This window comes from Topomyia yanbarensis, chromosome 3, assembly GCF_030247195.1.
Source record: "Topomyia yanbarensis strain Yona2022 chromosome 3, ASM3024719v1, whole genome shotgun sequence".
Lineage (NCBI taxonomy): Eukaryota > Metazoa > Arthropoda > Insecta > Diptera > Culicidae > Topomyia > Topomyia yanbarensis.
This window is the reverse complement of record NC_080672.1, coordinates 28,463,889-28,486,253: the sequence shown is the minus strand read 5'-3', so window position 1 is coordinate 28,486,253 and position 22,365 is coordinate 28,463,889. Positions and strand designations below refer to the sequence as shown.

At 39.4% G+C, this 22,365-nt stretch overlaps 1 protein-coding gene across 1 annotated transcript; it reads left to right on the top strand.

The window, feature by feature from the left end:
• The first annotated feature begins 6,806 nt into the window (after window positions 1-6,806).
• LOC131687226 (major facilitator superfamily domain-containing protein 12-like) lies at window positions 6,807-21,118 on the top strand. The gene is made up of 6 exons (XM_058971294.1): window positions 6,807-7,536; window positions 18,825-19,308; window positions 19,363-19,685; window positions 19,798-20,117; window positions 20,279-20,743; window positions 20,809-21,118. The coding sequence occupies exons 2-6, from the start codon at window positions 18,897-18,899 to the stop codon at window positions 20,954-20,956; spliced, it is 1,668 nt and encodes a 555-aa protein (XP_058827277.1). The 5' UTR covers window positions 6,807-7,536; window positions 18,825-18,896; the 3' UTR covers window positions 20,957-21,118.
• Window positions 21,119-22,365: the final 1,247 nt, after the last annotated feature.

Here is a 22,365-nt window from a genome sequence, read left to right as displayed (position 1 = left end):
GTATGGTAGCAATTCTCTATCCAGCAAAGTGTGTCCGGCGAACGTATTCGAGTCCAGTATCTAAGTTGATTCAGATGAAAGGTAATAGGACGTCACGCTTCCTAAATACCAACGATCCACTTTGTTAAAATCGACGTACATTACGGCGTCCTTTTCCCTACATTTTTAATCTAGGTATGTTCGAATCCTTTGGGGGTGATCTCATCCATACAGAGATATTAGCATTCAAAATTGTAATGAAATATTCTGACATCGATAGATTTTGGAATGAGAGAAACCCTTAGATAGTGCAATTAAGACTTTTTTTATTTTGATTATAGAGGTTGTAACCTTAGGGTCATTCGTCTCTTCGGGTTAGAGTAATCTCTTTTTTGAAAAATCTCCAACCCTATGTGCGGGGTTGGGAATCGAACCCAGATAAACTGCGTACAAGGCAATCGATTTACCAATTACACTATGCCCGTCTCCAAGCAAATACACTTTTTCAATGCCAAAAACCGATAATCCGCGGTGTTTGAGCAGACAGGGATTAACTTGTGCTTATAAGCACATCCGATTTTGGACAGTTTCGTGTACTATCTACTCCACTATGTGCGTTCGATTCGATGTGCACTATAAATGAAGTGGCGCACAGCGCATGACCCCGAAATCGAAGACTCCGGAGCACAAAGAACGCGATGAGCTGGCTTAGCTTAAAAAATTGTTTATAAAAAGAAGCGCATTGATTAAATAGCAGTGACTCTAGTTAATACATCTCGCATAATTCAGGTTAAGGCCGTTAAAGTTAACTCTCAAAATACTTGTTGCGTGGGAATCGAAATCGAAACATGGTTCGGGTATCAAGCCAATTCATTGCGCTTTGATATAGCATTTCGATCTGATCTAATTAGGAATCAAAAATTCTGTACAAACGGGACATCATCCGTAGCCAATCGTTCACTTTGTTAATAAAAGTAATGAAATCGATTGAGAAAAAAAACACGACTACCTCTAGTTAAGGGGATCTTATCAGTCATTGTCAACAAATCGATTTATTTGCTTCAACAGTTAGCTGTATTACCAGAGAATATTCTTGCAAAGTACATATAGCTGATTAGCATCTCATATCTGTAAGTTTCCTTTAATTTGATTTTTTGTTCTGTTAAGCCCATTTTATGAAAACCATGTTTTTTTTCGAAATTCCGTGCACGATTACCAAAAAACTATAAATGTCTACAAGTAAAACACTAGTTTTTAGATGATTTTCTTGTGCACAGACTTTGCTAAAATGTATTTAAAAGCTCATTTAACGAATAACGCATTTACTGTTAAGGTTGGACAGAGAATGCGCAAAATTCGCAAACGAAAAAAGCAGTTTTTTCCACACCGTATGTCAGATCTTCATAAAAATCAATCAGCGTATGTAGAATGTTGTTACAGTACTGCTGATTGATTTTTATGAAGATCTGACATACGGTGTGGAAAAAACTGCTTTTTTCGTTTGCAAATTTTACCCTTTCTCTGTCCAACCTTAAAAGGGCGGAAAATCGTACTTCATTAAAAAATGACTGAAGTATTTTAAATTTCAACTTTCAACCACCATAATAATCCAACCTGTGCACTGCAGTGTGCAGGAAGTATTTCATTTTTTTTTGTTTTCAGGTAAAAATTACGAACTAAATCTTGCACTGAGTTTGAGTCGTCCACGGTAAGCTGCTGCTGCGAGATTGTTTATAAATCCGACATTTTCATTTATTTTGACACTCAAAAAACTTTTTTGGTTGAGTAAATAAATGTTCAAAAATGGTCGGTAAAGGCTGGGTAATGCGTAAGACAGAGCCTATTCCCAGCAACTCCTATCCCTACCTCCCCGTGGTACTGGCCGGTAACTACGAGCAACCTTAGGGAAGATCGGGTAACCAACCCCGGTGGGAACTTTGGTCGTAGGCTGACAGGGAGGGGGTTTTGCTGCTGCAAGCCTGAGCGCCTGAGCGTCTGATCTCCAGGAGGAGCGGCTCAAAACAGTGAAGGACTCTAATCTCACTTGCACTATGGTCCTCAGGAAAGTCAAGGGGTTGGTGTCAGGCCCTGCGAACCGTCCGTAAAAAACCAATTGCAGCGAAAAGTCAACAAGATAAAAATGCGAACCGATACCAATGGCGACGATCACTGCGACAAAAATGGACTAGCGATTGGAAGATCGGAACGTGGAACTGCAGATCTCTCAACTCCATCGGGAGCACCCGCGTACTCGCCGATGTTCTCAAGGACCGAGGGTTCGGAATCGTAGCGCTGCAGGAGGTGTGTTGGACAGGATCCATGGTGCGACCGTTTAGAGGTAATCATACCATCTACCAGAGCTGCGGCAACACACATGAGCTAGGGACAGCTTTTATTGAGATGGGCGATATGCAAAGGCGCGGGTTCGGTTGGTGGCCGATCGACGAAAGAATGTGCAGGTTGAGGATCAAGGGCCGTTTCTTCAACATCAGCATAATAAACGTGCACAGCCCTCACTCCGGAAGCACCGATGATGACAAAGACGGTTTCTACGCGCAGCTCGAACGAGAATACGACCACTGCCCAAGCCACGACGTCAAGATCATCATTGGGGACTTAAACGCTTAGGTAGGCCAGGAGGAGGAATTCAGACCGATGATTGGAAAGTTCAGCGCTCACCAGCTGATGAATGAGAACGACCTTCGACTCATTGACTTCGCCGCCTCCAAGAACATGGCCATTCGTAGCACCTTCTCTCAGCACAGCCTCCCTTATCGTTACACCTGGAGATCACCGCTACGGACGGAATCGCAAATCGACCACATCCTGACGGCACTTCTCCGACATTATCGACATCAGGACCTATCGTGGCGCTAACATCGACTCTGACCACTACTTGGTGATGGTTAAATTGCGCTTAAAACTATCCGTCATTAATCATGTACGGTACCGACGGCCGATCTGGAGTGACTGAAGCAACCAGATGTCACCACTGCATACGCGCAGCACCTCGAGGCAGCGTTGCCGGACGAGGGAGAGCTCGACGTGGCCCCCCAGGGGGACTGCTGGAGAACAGTAAAAGCAACAACGTAGCTGAGGACATTGTCGGGTAAGAGAAACGGAGACGACGGAACGATTGGTTCGACGAAGAGTGCAGAGCGGTTTTGGAGGAGAAGAATGCAGCGCGAGTGGTCATGCTGCAGCATGGAACCCGACAGAATGTGGAACGATACAAACAGAAGCGGAAGCCGTAGACACGCCTCTTCCGGGAGAAAAAAAAACGCCGCCTAGAAGAAGCGGAGTGCGAGGAAATGGAACTGCTGTGCCGTTCTCAAGATACACGGAAGTTCTACCAGAAGCTCAACGCATCCCGTAAAGGCTTCGTGCCGCAAGCCGAAATATGTAGGAATAAGGACGGAAGCCTGCTGACGGACAACCGTGAGGTGATCGAAAAGTGGAAGCAGCACTTCGACGAGCACCTGAACGGCGAGGAGAATATAGGTACAGATGACTAAGGCAACGGAGGATTTGACTACGTCAGTGCAGTTGAGGACGGGAATGAACCAACTCCCACGTTGAAGATGCCATCCAACAGCTCAAGAACAACAAATCAGCTGGCAAAGATGGTATCGCAGAAGAACTCATCAAGTTGGACCCGGAAAAGTTTGCCACTTGTCTGCACCGGTTAGTAGTCAGGATCTGGGAAACCGATCAACTACCGGAGGGGTGGAAAGAAGGGGTGATCTGCCCGATTCATAAGAAAGGCGACCATTTGGAGTGTGAGAACTTCGTAGCGATCACCCTGTTAAATGCCGCCTAAAAAGGCTATCTTCACCGTACGGCAAATCCTCCAGAAATGCCGTGAATACCAGGTTCCAACGCATCACTTGTTCATCGACTTCAAGGCGGCATACGACAGTATCGACCGCGTAGAGCTATGGAAAATCATAGACGAAAACAGCATTCCCGGGAAGCTGACTCGACTGATCAAAGCAACGATGGACGTTGTACAAAACAGCGTAAGGATTTCGGCTGAATTTTCCAGTCCATTCGAATCTCGACGGGACTGAGACAATGTGATGCACTCTCGTGTCTACTATTCAACATCGCTCTGGAAGGTGTGATGCGACGAGCCGGGCTCAGCAGCCGGGGCACGATCTTCACGAAATCCGGCCAATTTGTATGCTTCGCGGACGACATAGACATTATCGCCCGAGCATTTGGAACGGTGGTAGACCTGTACTCCCGCCTGAAACGCGAAGGTCGGACTGGTGGTAAATGCGCCCAAAACAAAGTATATGCTGGTTAGCGGAACCGAAAACGTCAGGATTAGGCTAGGAAACAGCGATACGATCGACGGGGATACCTTCGAGGTAGTGGAGGATTTTGTCTACTTAAGATCCTTATTAACGGCTGACAATAACGTGAGCCGTGAAATCCGAAGACGCATCATCACTGTGGGCTCCAGAAGAAACTGCGGTCAAAAATGATTCCCCCCGCACCAAATGCACCATGTACAAAACGCTTATAAGACCGGTGGTTCTCTACGGGCACGAGACTTGGACCATGCTCGAGGAAGACCTGCAAGCGCTAGGAGTTTTCGAGCGACGGGTGCTAAGGACGATCTTCAGCGGTGTGCAGGAGAACGGTGTGTGGCGGCGAAGGATGAACCACGAGCTCACTGCACTCTACGGCGAACCCCGTATCCAAAAGGTGGCCAAAGCTGGAAGGACATGTTGCAAGAATACCGTACCACAATCCTCCTGGTGTTCGCTAATGATGCGGTAGGTACAAGCGAGGAGCGCAGAGAGCACGATGGGCGGACCAGGTGGAACGTGATTTGGCGAGTGTTGGGCGTAACCGACGTTGGAGAGCTGCAGCTACAAATCGAGTAATGAAGAGGCAAATTGTTGATTCAGTGTTATCATGAAATTGATGTTGAACTAAATAAATGAATGAAATGTTCAAAAATACGCAGAGGATAATTTGTTTTACCTTGTTGTTTTCATGCTCAAAAAATTCTTAGAAAACATCTTTTTTATAAGCCGCTTTAAGTCGAAGTCGATCGTAATATTAGTTGAATTTTCGCTTGAGGTAGAACCTTACCCAGTTCTGAACCTAACTGTCAAATCATTTGTTTGAGGCTTCATTGTCACTGACCTGTCGGTATTTCAGAATGCGTGGAGCTCGTAGGGGAATTGTGGGTAAAATGGTCAAGTGTTTAAACGATATTGAAATTATTTCTTTTGCTAAAAAGTTGTCTAATATGAAATAAATATGTTAAAAACCAATATATAGGATATAAGGTCTTTTGAGGTGAAATGTCGATTTTAATCTGAAAATGGTTTTACTACATAGTAATTGAGCCTAAATATCTGCAACATTTCACCCTAATTAGCAGGCATCATAACAAAGTGGCTCAAACGGCACGGCTGTTTGAAAATAAAATATCTTATAGGGGGTAAAATGAAAAGATGTAGTGGGGACAATATGGACAAGCTTCAAAATTAGTCGGAACGCTAACTTCAAGTTGCAATATCTTCACTGTTTTCCAATAGATCCTAAAAAAATAACACAAGTTAACAACAAGTTTACAAGTTTTTTACCCGACAAAAAAATACAATGCTTATGATGCGCTTGGACGCTGCAATTCAACGCTACACAATGCATACATACAGGAAATTTTGTAGCTACAATTTTCACCAGAAGATTCGTTTAACAGATGAAAAAATGTGTTTATGTTGCAGTATTTTCACCAATTGGTCGGTGTTAAGTCAGACCGGACCAAGTCGCAAAACATCAAAAAATGAGTTAATGATAGCACTGGATAAAGAATTTCTTCATCTACATTTCACTTTTACCAGATTTGAAATATGAAACAATAAACAAGAATTATGGTAAAAAATATTTTCCAATTATAATGTAAAGGATGCTGCGATTCAAACTTTAAACGCATTTTTCTCGAAATCAATGCACTGTCACTTAGTCCGGTCTGACCTAACACCGACCAATTGTGCTCAAAACATGTCTACCAAGAAGTATAGAAGATGGTTCTAGTATCTTAATCACTAATTAGATAGAAAATAATGACTTTGTTCAACGTGTTCATTTTACTACCAATTCCCCTATTAGATAAACAAAAAAATTCTTATGGACAGCTTTGTAATTGAATAATGTGAACAATTCAAAATTCGTGTAAAATTACGATTTGAATTGCAACGAATTGTGCAATATTCTTTGGGAGTTAATTCTAAAACAATTTTCAACGGAATGACAACCAGAATTCCTAACATTTTCTCGAAGCCTTGGTTTTCAGCATATTAAAACCAAGTATTTGCAGTACTAACCGGTAAATTTACACATCAACGATCGCTTCGGATGCATTCAACTGCGATGCTTGGTATCAAATTACCGCCGCACCGGCGGGAGCATGGAACCAACAAAAACCTACAATGCAAAAAAATAAATTAAAAAGTATGCGCATCGATATACCGTTCTGCTTCGAATTCCGCTTGAGCAACAATTGTTAAATATTGACTATTTGCAAACGTATGCGGTCTAATTTCAACAAATTCCTCCGAGAGCCGCACAACAAAATCAATGTTTTTTTTGACGAAAATTGCAAACACGAAAAAAATACAAGTGTTTTGAATGATTGTTTTTCTAGCCTACTACCCAGTTATTCGGTCACTTACACTCAACCATTAGTTGAAGGGTTGTCAGCGCTTTACTTGTATTTTAGTTATCATATTTTGGGTTTCGAATAAAAACATCCGGAATTCGAAGCAGTCGAACATTGGAATCAGAACGGTACATACATGTGGTTACCGGTACCAGGCACCGAAGAGTTGGAGTTGGTTGTTAACTTTCCGCGATAGCGCTGGCGTATTTACCGCTCCTCATGGCGCACGTTCGAGGGGGAAGTTGTAGAAGTACTTGCCCTACCGGTCGGTGCCTTTTACATCGCAGTCCAGCAAAGGAAAAGGGCTTCAGTCTAGGTTTAGAGCTCGTTCGATTACGATGTCTTCGCGCAGTGGTCATTCAATGAAGCTGCTTTGGTAGTTTTGGTTTGGGGCTTTCAGAGAGGTGCACGTGCCACCAACACATCGAGGGTGAATATTGTATCCACACGCGAGATGGGCGGATTGTGGATGATGTAAACATCATAGCGTGGTGATAAAGTGCTGACGTTTTATAGTGTGTATAATAGTGGAAGGCATCTGTTAAGAGTTGTTTTTCTGTCATTTAGTAAAAAGAAGCAAGTGTTCTTTAAATCATCTGTGAATCCAGCTTTTGGCAAGATAACAGTGAAAATATGTTTGACTGATCTGGTTTAGCTATTAGTGGTGAGATGCTTTAGTACCAGACAGTGCGGAAACAAAGGGGAACAGCTCATCCATAAAGAATCTGTGAATGAAACAGTGGCAGATAGCATTGTTCTGAATATAAATCATTATCGACGTCGACTTATAATAACCAGGAGGATAATATGTACACGTGTCAGTAATAGATCTGTTGTGTGCTGCAGCGAAATTGTTTTGGTGAAGTTGTCCCAAAGTGAGTACATATTGCTATAGCTATAGTCTATGTCAAAATTTCATCAATAGTGTTAATTGGTACATGCAAATGTAAAACGTATAGCTTTTGTGGCCGTGATAATTTATTTGCGTCTATTGAACACGTCAGTCACTAATGTTGAGTCAAACAATTGAATTTACGCGCAACTTTTAAATTCAGGGTGTTTTTAAAAACTTCCAATAGCGATAGAAGAGATAGACTGATTTTGTACCAAATTTTTGTCATTGTTTTTAGTAAACATCGACATTTCATCATACAAGGCTTGAAAAGCGTTCTAACACCCGAAGTTTTTTTTAGCTCAATGGCTTTGGCAACAATCTGAATTGCACACTATGAAATGATAATTCTCAGCATTTGTACACAGAAAGATCCGCTGGTTTGCATTGAGCGCACAATTAGAATGTGTTTAAAGGGTTAATCGTTAGATGTTGAAATGGACATGTTTAACTGTTTAAATATGCAAAAAAATCAATTGCCCGTGAGATGTTGCTCCATTATTGACCAGAACCAATTTAATTTACAATATGTACTTTGGGGCAGCATACTTGGGGATGACTTGCCGTTCCACACTAAGCAATCTGTTTTGATCCTTGTATTTTGTGAAAATGAATAAAAGGACCACATCTTCCATTCAGCCACCTTGATCACTATCTATTTGCTGGGCTCACAGTGGAATATGCTAACTAATGTGGTTAAAACCACTATCAAGCAAGAATAGGTGTCGAACAAGGATGTGCTTACATTTTTCTAGAAAATCAATAAAACTATTATCCTTCTGAAATGTTAAAAGGACGGCTGGGTAATGTCAGCGACATAACCGGAGTGAAGTAGAATACACTATAGTCAGTTCATTCGAATGCAACAATTCTTACTATCTTTTGAAAAGTCAAGTAAATTTGAATGATGAAGACAGTTTGAGTTTATTCACTACAAAAAGTCACAATTCGTTGTTAGGGGTTTAATAGAGATACTTGTTTAAAATTAGTATGACAGCAGCATCTCATTGAGAATGTTAGGCGTTAAACAAGCAAATTTCCAAAGCATTGTAAGGATGAATTTCTGTTGCTGGGCTTATGGTAATAGGCTATATTACGAACAGGCTATTATCGAGCGTAACAAACTGGATATCAAACACCATTTGGAGTATCGGACGAATGAAGCATTTGCTTTCGATGTCGAATGAACTCTTTCATTGACACTAAAAGCCCTTTTCGGAGATCTCATACAAGGGTCTATATAAAATGTTTGAATATATGTTGCCGAAAACCAGGCCCGACGAGAGGGGGGGGGGCAACTGCCTGGGGGTCCGGGTCTTTTTTGGGGGCCCGCATCTGATTATAAAAATAGATGTGGATGGAGATTGAAGAAGAATATAAAAACCTCATACAATAAAAACAGTAATTGTAACATAATGAAATTCATTTCTCTCATTGAAAAAAATAGTATTAAGAATTTAAAAAATCCTGAAATTTAAACTAGCTTTGTGAATACTTTTAACTTAATGTTCATGGCAGAGACTTGGTGTCCTCGTAGGAATTTTCCAGAATAATTTTCTGAATCTATTGGACGTAGTGCAAAAAAACACCTAACAGTGAGATTGAATCATTCTGGTATAATTTGTTACAAATGTTTTATTGCATTTACTCAATCAATTGGCTGGTGATACAATACACGTGAAGAAGCTGTAATTTGTTCGAATCTCCATAAAAAATATTTTAAGTATTATCAGAAGCATTTAAAGCTTGCATAAAAATAATTAGTCTGTTAATCGTTTTAGGTTCCCTCTTAAAATTTTGTTGTAAAGTCATTTTTTCGGATAACTTTCACTTCCCAGATTTTCTTTTTTTTTTAATTTGGATTATAGAGGTTTTAACCTTAAGGTCATTCGCCTCTTCGGGTTAGAAAAATCTCTTATGGAAAATTTCTAACCCTATGTGCGGGGTCAGGACTCGAACCCAGGCGCTACGTACAAGGCAATCGATTTACCAACTACGCTACGCCCACCTTTTACTTCCCAGATCACTTTACTTCTGCGGAAACTGAAAATAATTTCTGATCAGAACTCGAACAAATAACGACCTATTTATTGGACAATTGATAAGTCAAACGGAAGTAACTTACGTGATGAATAGTATCAGAGTGGTTAGATCTTCCTGTTAGGTGAAGCATATGAGTTTTGACATTGAAAATGTCTTACTGCACTATCTGGGGCTGGGTATCATTCTAAACTCTAAAATTAAACGTTTTCACGTCAATAGGGAGCACTAGCGACCCATTTAAATATCACGAGATTATAAGTAGTGGTTCCCCGGTTCTGTTTAGTCAATCGATGCTAGCATTCCAATCGAGCAACATTATGGCTGTATCGTCCGGACAGTACAATAAGTGGTAGACGCCATGGCATTTCTGTAATCCGTACGCAGTTAAACCGTGTACAACTTGCACCCGTTTCCTTGCTGTTTATCGTGCGCTGCGTGAGTTGAAACTCACGAAAATGGAAATGCGACCGATTCGAGTCGTGTTCACACAATTATTAGCAATATGGGTTGGGAAAGGTAGTTTGGTATGGTGGGTTTGGATTGAGTTCAACACTACAGAATGCGACGTGTGTATGCTGCTTGTGAGTTTGCCAAATGGGATAAATTAATTTATTTTTATGTGTGTCTATTGGGTTGACGGTGTGTTTTCAGAGATTTGTAGGTACGTATTAACTCACATACGTTTCATATTTCGAATATACGTGATGCGGACTCATCTTGATTAGCACGATCTGAGAGGCGGGGACTTGTTGGAGATTTATTACAATTAATTCGAGAATTATATTGCATGCTCTTGAAAAATGCAGCATTTTTAATGTCCCCGTGGTCATGTCCTGTGTACAACCCCTTAATTTTTTTTGACTTCCCCACTATGTTTATGTAATTTAGAAAATCATTAAGAAAAGTTTTTTCAAAAATTTCAAGTCTTTGCACTTTGAAAGGATAATTTATTACATAAGTACTAATTTTGAATTCAGACGGCACATTTTAGAAAAGCATGCTCAGACACCGCTAAGAAAAACTCGTTCAGGCGATAATAACCACAAACGCCGCATCCAGTACCTCAAAATGAACAGCATGCATAAAAATCGAGGGATCATTTGTGACTGGACGGGTTCACACTCGTAACCTGTAAGGGTAAGAAGCAATTAATACCATATGATCGCGAGCGTTAAGGCAGCAATAACGATAACGATATCTCATCATTTTCTTTTTGTACTGCGCCATTTCTTTGGTCATTCGAAGTTCGCGCTTAATCATGGCCAATAGAGTTCACAACAGTTTGGTGGGTTCATGGCACAAAATTGTCCTCATACCACTCCTGTACGGTCTTGGAATAGTGGTAGGACGGCAAATTAGACCAACACAACTGGTTTTGATCGTGCTGTCTTTATAACGGTAAAAACTGAAGTACGTTTTCAATAAGGTTCTTTTCTTGGCCCACTAGACGAAACTTTGCGAAACATCTAGTTTCCTGCCAAGTACCGTGTTAAAATATTCGGATTCCGTTTAAAATAAGCAATCAACGCTATGTTGGTTTTGGCCCAGCTCCTGACTTGTGGTCCACTGTCATCCATTCCAGTAACCTTAGGACCTTTGAAACGGTCGAATGATGTATACCCATTAGACTGCCAGAAAAATAATGAATTTTTGAAAACTCAATCGGCCCACCCCTGATTCGATTCCTAGTCCCATCAGGAGCACTTGCACCAAATTTGAAGCAAATCGGATATAGCTACTGGACCAACGTGCGTGAAGTTTGTATGGGATTTTTCGACAATTTACATGGAGAAAACCCACTAACTCGCATTTTTGCCGCTGGGTGGCACTGTATGAATCATATCATCACTGTAAGTGAAAATATGAAAGATAATTTAATTTTCTACAACTTTGTCGAAGACTGCTAGTGAATCTGGCTTTGTTAAAAGAAGTAATTAAACTTTTAACGAAGTGATGTTTGAGTCAGTTTTGCATAGGCCCTAACATTGTATGGTTGTGTATCAGTACTCAATTCCCACGAACTATGCATTTTTGTGAAATAATCGATAGGTTAAGCCCAATAGTATGTTCAGAAGAATTATAACACAAGATACGAGCTATGTTTTGGTTGGAAAATTTTAGTTCCAACGATGACCGCATAGAGGGCGCCAACACTAACTTTTCATTGAAGAGAGATAGAATATCAAGATGTTCAGAAGAATTATTGCAAAATGTCTGTTCTACAACTTTGTGGAAGACACCTAATTTCTATCTCTTTCCGTTGAAAAGTTAGTGTTGGCGCCATCTATGTGGTAGAATGGGGAACTAAAATGTTCTAACTAAAACATGGCTAGTATTATTTACTACAATTCTTCTGAGTATACCATAGAGCTATATCTTACGGTTATTTCACAAAAATGTTTAGTTCATGCGAATCGAGTACTGATACACAACCATGCACTGCTAGGCCCCATGGAAAACTGACTCAGACATCACGTCACTAAAACTTCAATAACTTCTTTTAACAAAGCCGAATTCACTAGCAGTCTTCTACAAAGTTGTAGACAATTAAATTATCTTTCTTATTTTCACTTACAATTATAATACGATACATACAGTGCCACCTAGCGGCAAAAATACGAGTTAGTGGGTTTTCTCCATGTAAATTGTCGAAAAATCCCATACAAACTTCAGGCACGTTGGTCCGGTAGCTAGGTTTGTCGGATTTGCCTCAAATTTGGTGCAAGTACTCCTGGTGGGACTAGGAATCGAAGCAGGGGTGGGCCGATTTCATTTTTTTCCTGTCACTCTAATATCCGTCAGTTTTCCTATTCGCTTATTTTTTATTTTATCCATCTTAAATTTATAAAATACCCAAGGTTCAATTAAGTTAACGCACTAAGCCGTATCAAATAAACCATTTGAATAAAAAATGGAATGATTTGATAGGATGAAACCGTACAATTGCTCTAATCGATATTCAAATAATATCCACCCTAGGGCCCGTCAGTATTTTAAGTCCGGGGGTCCGTCGCGGCTCTCGACGGCCCTGCCGAAAACTAGAATAAAGTCCGATGTTGAGGGACAAACACCGTAACAACAGATTTTAATACAATCCCTCAGAAGATCGTGGATACTGCAGGCTAAAGTTTATTCTACCTCACTCCGGGTATACCATTGACATTATTTAACGATATTTTTTTATCAGTAATAACATGTTACGTCCCTTTATAGCTAACTCTCCCTCTCATACGTCACAAAATGTCTTTTGTATTACCTATCTCTCTAACCCTTCCTCTTCAATGTAGTGCTATATGCTATAAAAGCAGAACCATACACATGATATACTCTCATACTTAACATATACAGTTGCTGAATCAACACAGAAGTCATTCCTTCTGATCTATCCAGGTTACACACTGACTTCTTCATGTTGTACTACTGATGATCTAATACGAGTTATTTAGGAAATTGTAAGTAGCAGTTCTTACCAATCCGACCCACATTAAAACATCAACAGCATGATGACTCATCAGATTCCTTCCAATCATAGTTCGTTATCTAGTTGTTTAGTTAGTGTGCGAGTAAACTCGTCACTCGAAAGAGAAAAGATTTTGTTTAGTCTTTAATTTTTTTTAAACTTTTAAACTTTGATTTTTTTAAAACTTTTAACTTGACAGGAGAATCCGTTATTTCAGCTCTACGATATACAGTGAAGATCCGTTTTTATCAGCCCCTTGGTGAATTTTGGGCTGATAATACATTGACATAAACCGAAGCTCTTTAAATATTCTTCTTTAGTTTCTAGATATAACCTCATAACCCTTTTTCTGATAATTTAGCTTAAATTTTCCTTAAAGGAGTCTAAAAGCACAAAATTTAAAAAGAATAAAAATTTAATTTTTGCGTATTTCGGATCTCTAAGATAAGAAAATATGCTCAAGAAAAGATTTACTCGAATTCAACTTGGTTCATCTACTAGAGCCAATCAAACTACCAACTATCAATTTTCATATGAGGCTGACAAAATCGATGATCCGTAATCATCGACACTAATCAGACTAAAGTCTAGGGTTCCTAGTACCGAGCCATTTTGGTGAGAACCGATACTGCGGTACTGAAGCCCTCGGTAAAATACCGAAACTCGTTTTTTTTTTTTTCAAATAAATCAAAAACCAACTTCATAGTGAAATTAAGCGCCAAAAACCGTGATTTCATTGATTAGCTTTTGTATACTCAACAAGTAGTCTAATCAACCAAGTATCTTAATGTGTCACTTACACCCACATTGTAGAAGATTATTTCTGGGGAGTGGGCGTAGCGTATTGGTAAATCGATTGCCTTGTACGCAGCGCACCTGGCTTCGAGTCCCGACCCCGCACATAGGGTTAGAAATTTTTCCTAAGAGACTTTTCTAACCCGAAGAGGCGAATGACCTTAAGGTTAAAACCTCTATAATTGAAATAAAAAAAAAAAGATTATTTCTAATGCGTCTCTTTGATTCCTATATCCGGCACGCTTCGGAAATTTACTAGTTTTTGGCGGTACGGATGCTGATAGATACTACAAACCCTATCTTCAACAGTAAATAAACACGGTATTATAAGTTTGCTAAACTGTGTTCTGCTATATATCCCATCTCTAGCACTATTCAGCGCAATGCAACAGCATACGGTTGGGCAGCTCCTCTTTTTGCACTCCATGGCTATCTCCTTTTGTATACATCACGTCTTTTCTCCGGCTTGCGCCTTTTCCGCTCGTCGGCAACCCAACAATCTCGCAATTCGAAGTGACTAATGCGCCTACAAAGTCCAGAATCGGCGTTCGTTCTTTTATAGGTAAAGCTTAAAAAGCAATGTAAATACAGATATGACTGGAGCAATAAAACTAATTATAGTGACACACAGCGATGAGGATCAACCCGAATTTCGCTTATGAAAAATTCTCAATTAACCAAAAAACATAATGTTTTCCGTTATGTTCCGCTCGTCGTGAATACGTACAAAGTCGTTGTAATTATTTTTAGTTAAATATTTGAAACATTCAGTTCAGTATGGCAAAAGCTATCACCGTTAAACTCATTATTATTTTGGAGTGGGCCTCTGCATTGAAAGGTTTGATCAGAAGTGAGAATGTCTCCAGTTTCCAGTTCGTCTCTTGCGAGTTTACAACTACAAGCTACAAAGGCATATATAGAGACTCTGAAGGCACATATATTTGAACAAACAGTTCTACGTCCGTTAAATTCTCATAGTTTCCCAAAGACGAACCAATGATTATATTTGCCGTACGTGAGTTTGTTATCGTTTCAAATTTGCGCCCCTGTAACAATATATCCAATACATTACTGCGATATTTTATTCTTGAATTTACTATCGGATTTTTCGGGCAGAGTAGAGTTCATGATTGCAGCACCGTAGTAATGATTTAATTTATAAGCACGTTATCGTGATATTTTATTCTTGAGCTAACTATATTTTTATACTTGGCACGAAGCGGTAATGTGACACATGCTTATGATCATGATATTCGCAATTTCCCTTTGCCTTATAGTGGTGTGTTATTGTTTGGTTACTATTGGATTTTTTACTCGGAGTAGTGTGACAATAATGTACTGGATCATGAAAATGTGATTTTTTTTTCGATTATGCAGGTTTAAACCTTAAGGTTAGAAAAATCTCTTATGAAAAATTTCTAACACTATGCGCGAGGTCGGGACTCGAACCCATGTGCGCTGCGTGCAAGGCAATCGATTTACCAACTACGCTACGCCCACCCTCCATGAAAATGAGAATGATTTGCAGTATCTTGTTCTGTAAACATAACGAACACGATTTGTGGTGCACAGTACGAATAAAACCTAAAAAAAATACATTTATTTTAATGTAACAAATGTGCTACATTAACTGTATCTTAACATTACATGTGATTCGAAATTTACACGATTTGCATTTAAATAAAACATAATTTTGTATGCCTCTTTAAATGACATGTAATTGAAAAAATCGTTGAGTAGTGGAAATTTCTATGTCGCTTGGATAAGATTTAATCTTCTGCAGTAATATTGACTGAGATATACTGTAGTTTTGTGTTATGAGTGATGTGATTTTTATTTATGTTAATCTGAACGGAAAATTGTATTAGATTAAGCTTACGTCAATATTTATTGAATTAATTTACCAATTTACGTTATAATTAATATTCATGAATTTTTGCTGTGTGTGGTTCAATGATGTATGTTTGGTCCTCAGCGCAGTTTTCGTTCTCTCTCTCCGGACATCACACTGTACCATATCAGATGAATAACGATGTTCATAGCAGTTATATACTGCTCACGCCTGTGACTGATTGCTAGCAGCTGGACGCAACTATATTATATTTTATGAAAATGGATCAAAAATGATACCATGAATAATATTCCAAATTTTGTGAAATAGTTCACGTGAATATTTCATGACCATGGGCTGCATGAAATTGCAATGGAATATCTTCAAAATGTCACAAGCATCCAACATAGCTCGTGACTAATGTACTACGAATGAAGAACCAGTTCACGAATCCTTGAAGAATTATTTCACGTGCACGAATTGTGACTCGACCAATATACGAGGATTCATGAGTCAGCTCACGAATAGATGAGCAACATTGTTTCTGAATTTTACCGGTAACGAATCTATTTTTTTTGTCCCCAAGAATTTTCCACGTTCAACACTGTACATTTTATGAAAATTGATTGAAGAATAATAGAGATATACACAGAAAAAAATATTTTGTAATTTTAAGTTTACTTTCATGCACATATTTGGAGCATGAATATAAATGTAAAATTGAGTTCCACCACAAATCCACACGACTTGTCGTGCTTTTTTCAACGAATTTAATCATAATTGGACACGTTCATTGATACCTACAGTTTCATTAAACGGAAAACCAATGCACTTCAGTGTATTTTTACTCCAATATTGCTGTAAAATGAATGACATGTAATATTACACGTATGAAAGTGTAAAATCGTATGCTTTTTGATGCTTCAATTGAGTGCATTGATTTTAACGCAATTTTCAATCAAATTTTTTATTAAAGCTTTGTATGTTTACATTCGTATTGATTTACATGTCGTTTAAATTTCATTATTTTTTTGTGTGTAGATGACAAAAGACTCTATAACCCCAACTTCTCATATTCGGAATAAGTTTCCTTTTGATTTCTGAGATTTTTCACATTAGACACTTAGAACTGCAAAATATGTATGATTCGCAACATGAAGCAAAAAATTATTAAAAAACCTGTTTTAATCCACCTAGTGGTGCAATTGTACCTTTCTCATTTATCAAAGCTATGATTTAATAGCTGGTTACGTTCAATATGACATTGTGTATTATTATTATGTATTTCATTCTTATTACACTTGCTAAGTATATACGAGTGCACGACCGCCACGAACCTGATGAGAAACGTGTCGACGCTGACACACTTGAAACAAACAAAAATAATAATATAATATTTAATTAGCTTAATCAATGTGAGTTCAATGTTGTCTTCATGTTAAAATATTTTGAAACGCGGGTTAGTGGGAGGGGTTGGGGGGTAGGGAGATAATTAGTGGGAGGGGAGGATGCGTTGGGAACAAATTTCGGTATACGAGTGAATGCAGGGAATGCGGATGTGAGGTTGGTCTGAGATGGGGGAGTTGGTGAGAGGAAGGAATGGGAGAAGTGTGGGGGGGGGGGGGGGGTTAGGTGCAACATCCAACTGCATATTATACCTTCCATTTGAGACTAGGTTAGTGAAAACTGGCTCAATCATCACCGAACTGCAAGTGGCTTTAGTTCTGGAATATGTCTGGAACCCGGGACTTCCGGAATCATCGATAATGGACAATGTATTCCAAGAATCTTTGATTTACCATCAGTGATCTAGGCCAGTGAATCGAAGTAATTTGATGTTCATTTCAATAGATTCTTAACCTATTAACTGGTTTATATGGGAAATTCCTATATAACCGCAATAACCAATCTGTAACTCTGGAACCAAAAGTCAGTACTGAATGAAATTCAATAGCAGTCAATGGAAGTATTATATCTTTCATTTGAAATCAAATTTGTAAAAAACGCTTAAGAATTTTTTTTGGGATAATTCGACGTTTCATGCATTTCGAGGACATTTGGCATCAAAAACACGAATTTGATTTCTGAATTTTCTGAAGATTCTGACAATTCTTTGAAATTAAAAATTTAGTTTCGGCTTATATGGGAATTTCTTAAGTGACCTGACGAATCTTTCCTGTACTTCCGAAACCATACAACCAATTCGTACGAAATTTCACAGCAGTCTAAAGGAATAATGTACCTTTCGTTTGAGACAAATTTTATGAAAATCAGCTCAACCATCTCCGGGAAACTGATGCGAGTTTTTAATTTAAAAAAAAACGACTATAGTGAGTCGATGGTGGCCAATATGGCCAAAAAGACTTTGAATGATTGTTAGTGTCTTAGAACTACAAATCCAATCAGTTGTGGTTTCATTTTGGAAAAATGTTTTGGAAATAAAATCACCTTTTTACATTTATCGCCGTATACTCATCACCTTGTAATTGCGGAACCGGAAGTTGCATCTATTAGAAATTAATAGCAGCTAATAAGAATTGAAACCAAGTTTGTAAAAATCGGTAAAGAATTCGTTGAGAAATGGGTATGACATTAACTTAGGGACTTGGCAAGTTCCCCCGGGGCATCAAGAACCATCATAGGTGGCCAATGTGGTCAAAGCGACTTCGATGGGTCATTAATGGTCTAGACAGTGAAACCAAGTAATGTTTCACGCATTTTAATATGTATTGCATCATTTGTACATACCAGTTTATGTGGGAATTTACTGTGCGATCGTACCCGTAACTCCGGAACCAGAAGTCAGATCAATAAAAAAAATCAATTGCGACTGATGGGAATGTTATACCTTTCATTTGAGACAGTAGTTTTTGAATGGCAAGTAACACCGCAAATCATGTTTTATCCAGAGACGTTCTACAAAAAGCTTCGTTACCGAGTCGTTTGTCGAAAAATTACAGAACGTTATGGAAATGATAAATTATAATGTACAAAAGTTTTTGTCAATTCGCTTCACGCAAAGTTCTAAAAAAGTCGCAAAAAATGTTTTTTATTTCACACTGAAACCCTTAAGCTAAATGTTGCAGACGAGCGGTTTGAACGAAATTTCGTATTAAAATTATTGTTCACTTTGTACTTCCAGCTCAACAGATGCTGCTCTGGCTCAAACTATCTCGCGTGATCGTCTGGAGTTCAGGAAACGAAGTCATACGAAATGACAGAAAAGTCTGGTCTGATCGAACGTCAATATCCGCAAAATGGAACAGCCGTTCCGAATCACAACTATGGTGCAACTGAGGAAATAACTACTATCACACCGATAAGTGAACCTACCGGTCCTGGAGGGCCCGGCGAAGGTTCAACCACAGTTGATTCTCAGATGGAGAAACGATCGACGCTCAGAATAGTGGAGAAAATTGGCTTCGGTCTGGGTCACGTGTACAATGACCTGTGCGCTGGGGTGTGGTTCAGTTACACTTTACTGTTTATGCAAGGGGTCCTTGGAATGCCAGCGCCCGAGGCAGGTGCGCTGGTCATGCTTGGACAGGTGGGTGATGCTGTGGCCACACCCATTGTAGGATTTGTGACCGACAAATACGGTACCAAAAGACAGTGGCATATTGCAGGTAAGCTTCATGGAAATTCTACAATACTTCATTAGTAATCGAGTATCATTACAGGGACGTTCATTGTGTTCTTAACTTTTCCGATGATATTCTCGCTTTGTCCCTGGTGTGACGTTGCCCCACATTGGTGGGAAATAGTATACTTCGTTATTGTGATACTGTTGTTCCAATTTGGCTGGCCAATCGTCCAAATCACTCATCTAGCCATGATACCGGAACTGTCACGATCTCAGAAGGACCGATCAGATTTGACGGCTGTACGTTATTCGGTCTCCATCGTATCGAACGTAGTGGTCTACATTGTTACCTGGGCAGTACTGCGAACTCGTACAACTGCAGACAACCAGATTGGGGCCGGTGATGCCTATCGGTTCCGTGTAAGTTGACATTTTTAGGGCTTTGCTCTGTTTGTGCCACACTTCACTGCTAACTGTGTTCTTTTTTCTTCTCTTTCAATTGCTTCACCCTATCATATTACACCGAAAACAGGATATCTCATTGATACTAACCCTGGTCGGTGTTTCCATGTCCGTCCTTTTCAACTTCTCGCTCACCTTCACCGGGTACGAACATCGCAGGCACACCTCTTTGCAGCATAATGTCATCAAAGCCAGCAGCAAGCGGGAGCGAGATTTGGAGACACAAAGCCTACTGCACTCTGATAGTGTTACGCCAAATGCTGAAATTACCGGGCCTTCGGGTTCCGTCGCAAACAATACTGTTGCAGCAACTGCCAAAGATGATGTCGTATTGAGGAAACCGAAGAAAAATTTCTTCAAATCTCCGCTACTTTATCAAAATGCACTACTGTGAGTATCACGGAGAAAAGATTCACACAATTTTAATACAATAAACATGTAACGAGCAGTACAGTTTGTCTTGAAAAAAAAATCTGGACAGAACTACATTTTATTCTAATAGCATTTAAATATGTCTGCATACAATTCAACTATCGTTCATCTCTCCACAGTTACGTTTTCTCGCGTCTCTTCATGACAACCTCGCTGGTCTACATGCCACTCTGGCTCGACGAACGCGCCTTTCAGCCGGATCCGATACAGAATAACGCCAGTGTGGAACACCTGGCAACCGTTCCGTTGGTGTCCTTCCTGGCATCTTTCATTGCATCGGTGGTGCTGAAATTCGTCAACAAGTACGTGGGGAATAGTTTCATGTATTTTTTCGGTTCGAGTATTAGCCTTAGCGTGTGCACGTGGATAGCATTGTCATCGGATTCGGCCACATTCAGCACCATCGAGCTGCTAGCTATCGCATCGTTGTTCGGCGCTGGCAGCTCGATCACGATGATCAGTAGTTTGTGCATTACTGCCGATATGATCGGGAAGCACGCCGACCAGGGAGGCTTCATCTATTCAGCCGTCACGTTCACCGATAAGCTCATTACTGGAGTTGTGGTGGTGGTCATTGAATCTATGTAAGCAATAGGTTTTATTGGAGGAACGTGTTTCAAATTACAAGACTAAAATTTTATTTTTTCAGGAAATGTAAGAATCGAAATGATTGCCCAGATTACTATCGAAGTGTTTTGGCGTACGCATGTGGAACGGCTGCAGGACTCGGATGCATTACGTTGGCTACACTAGTTTGTACCAGCTCCCGGTCCAGGCGACGGCAGCAAACACGATGACCTTGACTAACCCTTTGAATACCTATCAGCATTAGCAATAAATCAGACCGTGATAGAAAAAAATCCTTAGATATAACATATTTGAAATGTATATAGTGCACTTATGGTTTTAAAAATATGTAGTCTAATAGAGTAAAATATATGTGAGATATCGTTTATTAAGCTTTTTCAGTTTTTTTTCTCCGAAATGCAGTTCTGAACACTAAAAAATTGACATCACTAATTACACCACAACAAGACTTTAGTTCGCATTCGCCTTCTTTCTGATAGATAGATCACAAAAAATCGTAAGCTACCAACTGGCCGCAAATATATCGTTGGTCACAGTTACTCTGTGCACATTTAAAAGTTCTATCCATCTATCAAGGTATAATAAAAGGATGCATTATGCTATATTTCTCCTTAGTGAAGAGCAATTTAGGTAAAAACTATTTTCTCCAATGGAGCTAGCGTCAATCCAGCGCTAGCTTAGTCCTGTCACTAAGTTAGTGTCGGATTCTGATGAGACGAAGTCGAAACGTAAATTTCGTTATAGATTTTGTAATCTTCACGCGCATAGATGGTTTTAAACAATTGTCTCCATAATGGAGGAAAAATAGTTTTTACCTAAATTGTTCTCCACTAAGGAGAACTATAGCATTGTGCATCCTATATTGGCTTGCTGAGCCAAAATACATTTTTCAATTTCATTAGTTCTCGTCAGCTTGAAATGAGCTCCTTTTCTTGTGGAACATCACGCTTGACTAGGGGTTTGCTAATTGTCTCCGTTTTTTTGAGCTAGCGTCAATCCGGCGCTAGCTTAGACCAGCCTAAGTTAGTGTCAGATTTTGATAAGACGAAGTCGAAACGCAAATTCCAGAACTAATATAGTAAAAAGAAGTTTTGTAACCCTGTAAGTACTTGGGATTGAGCCCCTATGATTTACCGAAAGCTTATCTGCACTGGCCGAATTCTGAAATCGATATGAAAAGATTAATTAAATTTTGAGTTAAAGGGGTCCTCTACAAATTACGCCTTTTTGAAGTAGAATACTTTGTAACATTTCACTGTAATTGTAGACGAGTTTTTAAGTAAATATCTGCCGTTGCACAGAACAAAGAAATTAGATTGAGGAAAAAAGCTGAATATTACTGTATTTTCTCAATCTGTAACATATAAACCCTTAAGTATACCATTTCATTCAGGATAATCTTTGAATATAAACTAACGCACGAATGGGCAAAGGCTCGCCAAATTTTGCAAGTTGTCGATAAAATAACACATTGAAAACTATCAAAAACTTGGTGTAGTTCGATGCAATTGAAAAAAAATATCCTCAAAAAAATGGGATGTACTTACTTATTAATGTGGGACACAGTAAATAATAAATACAGTAAAGACCCGTTTTTATCAGCCCCTTGGTGGATTTA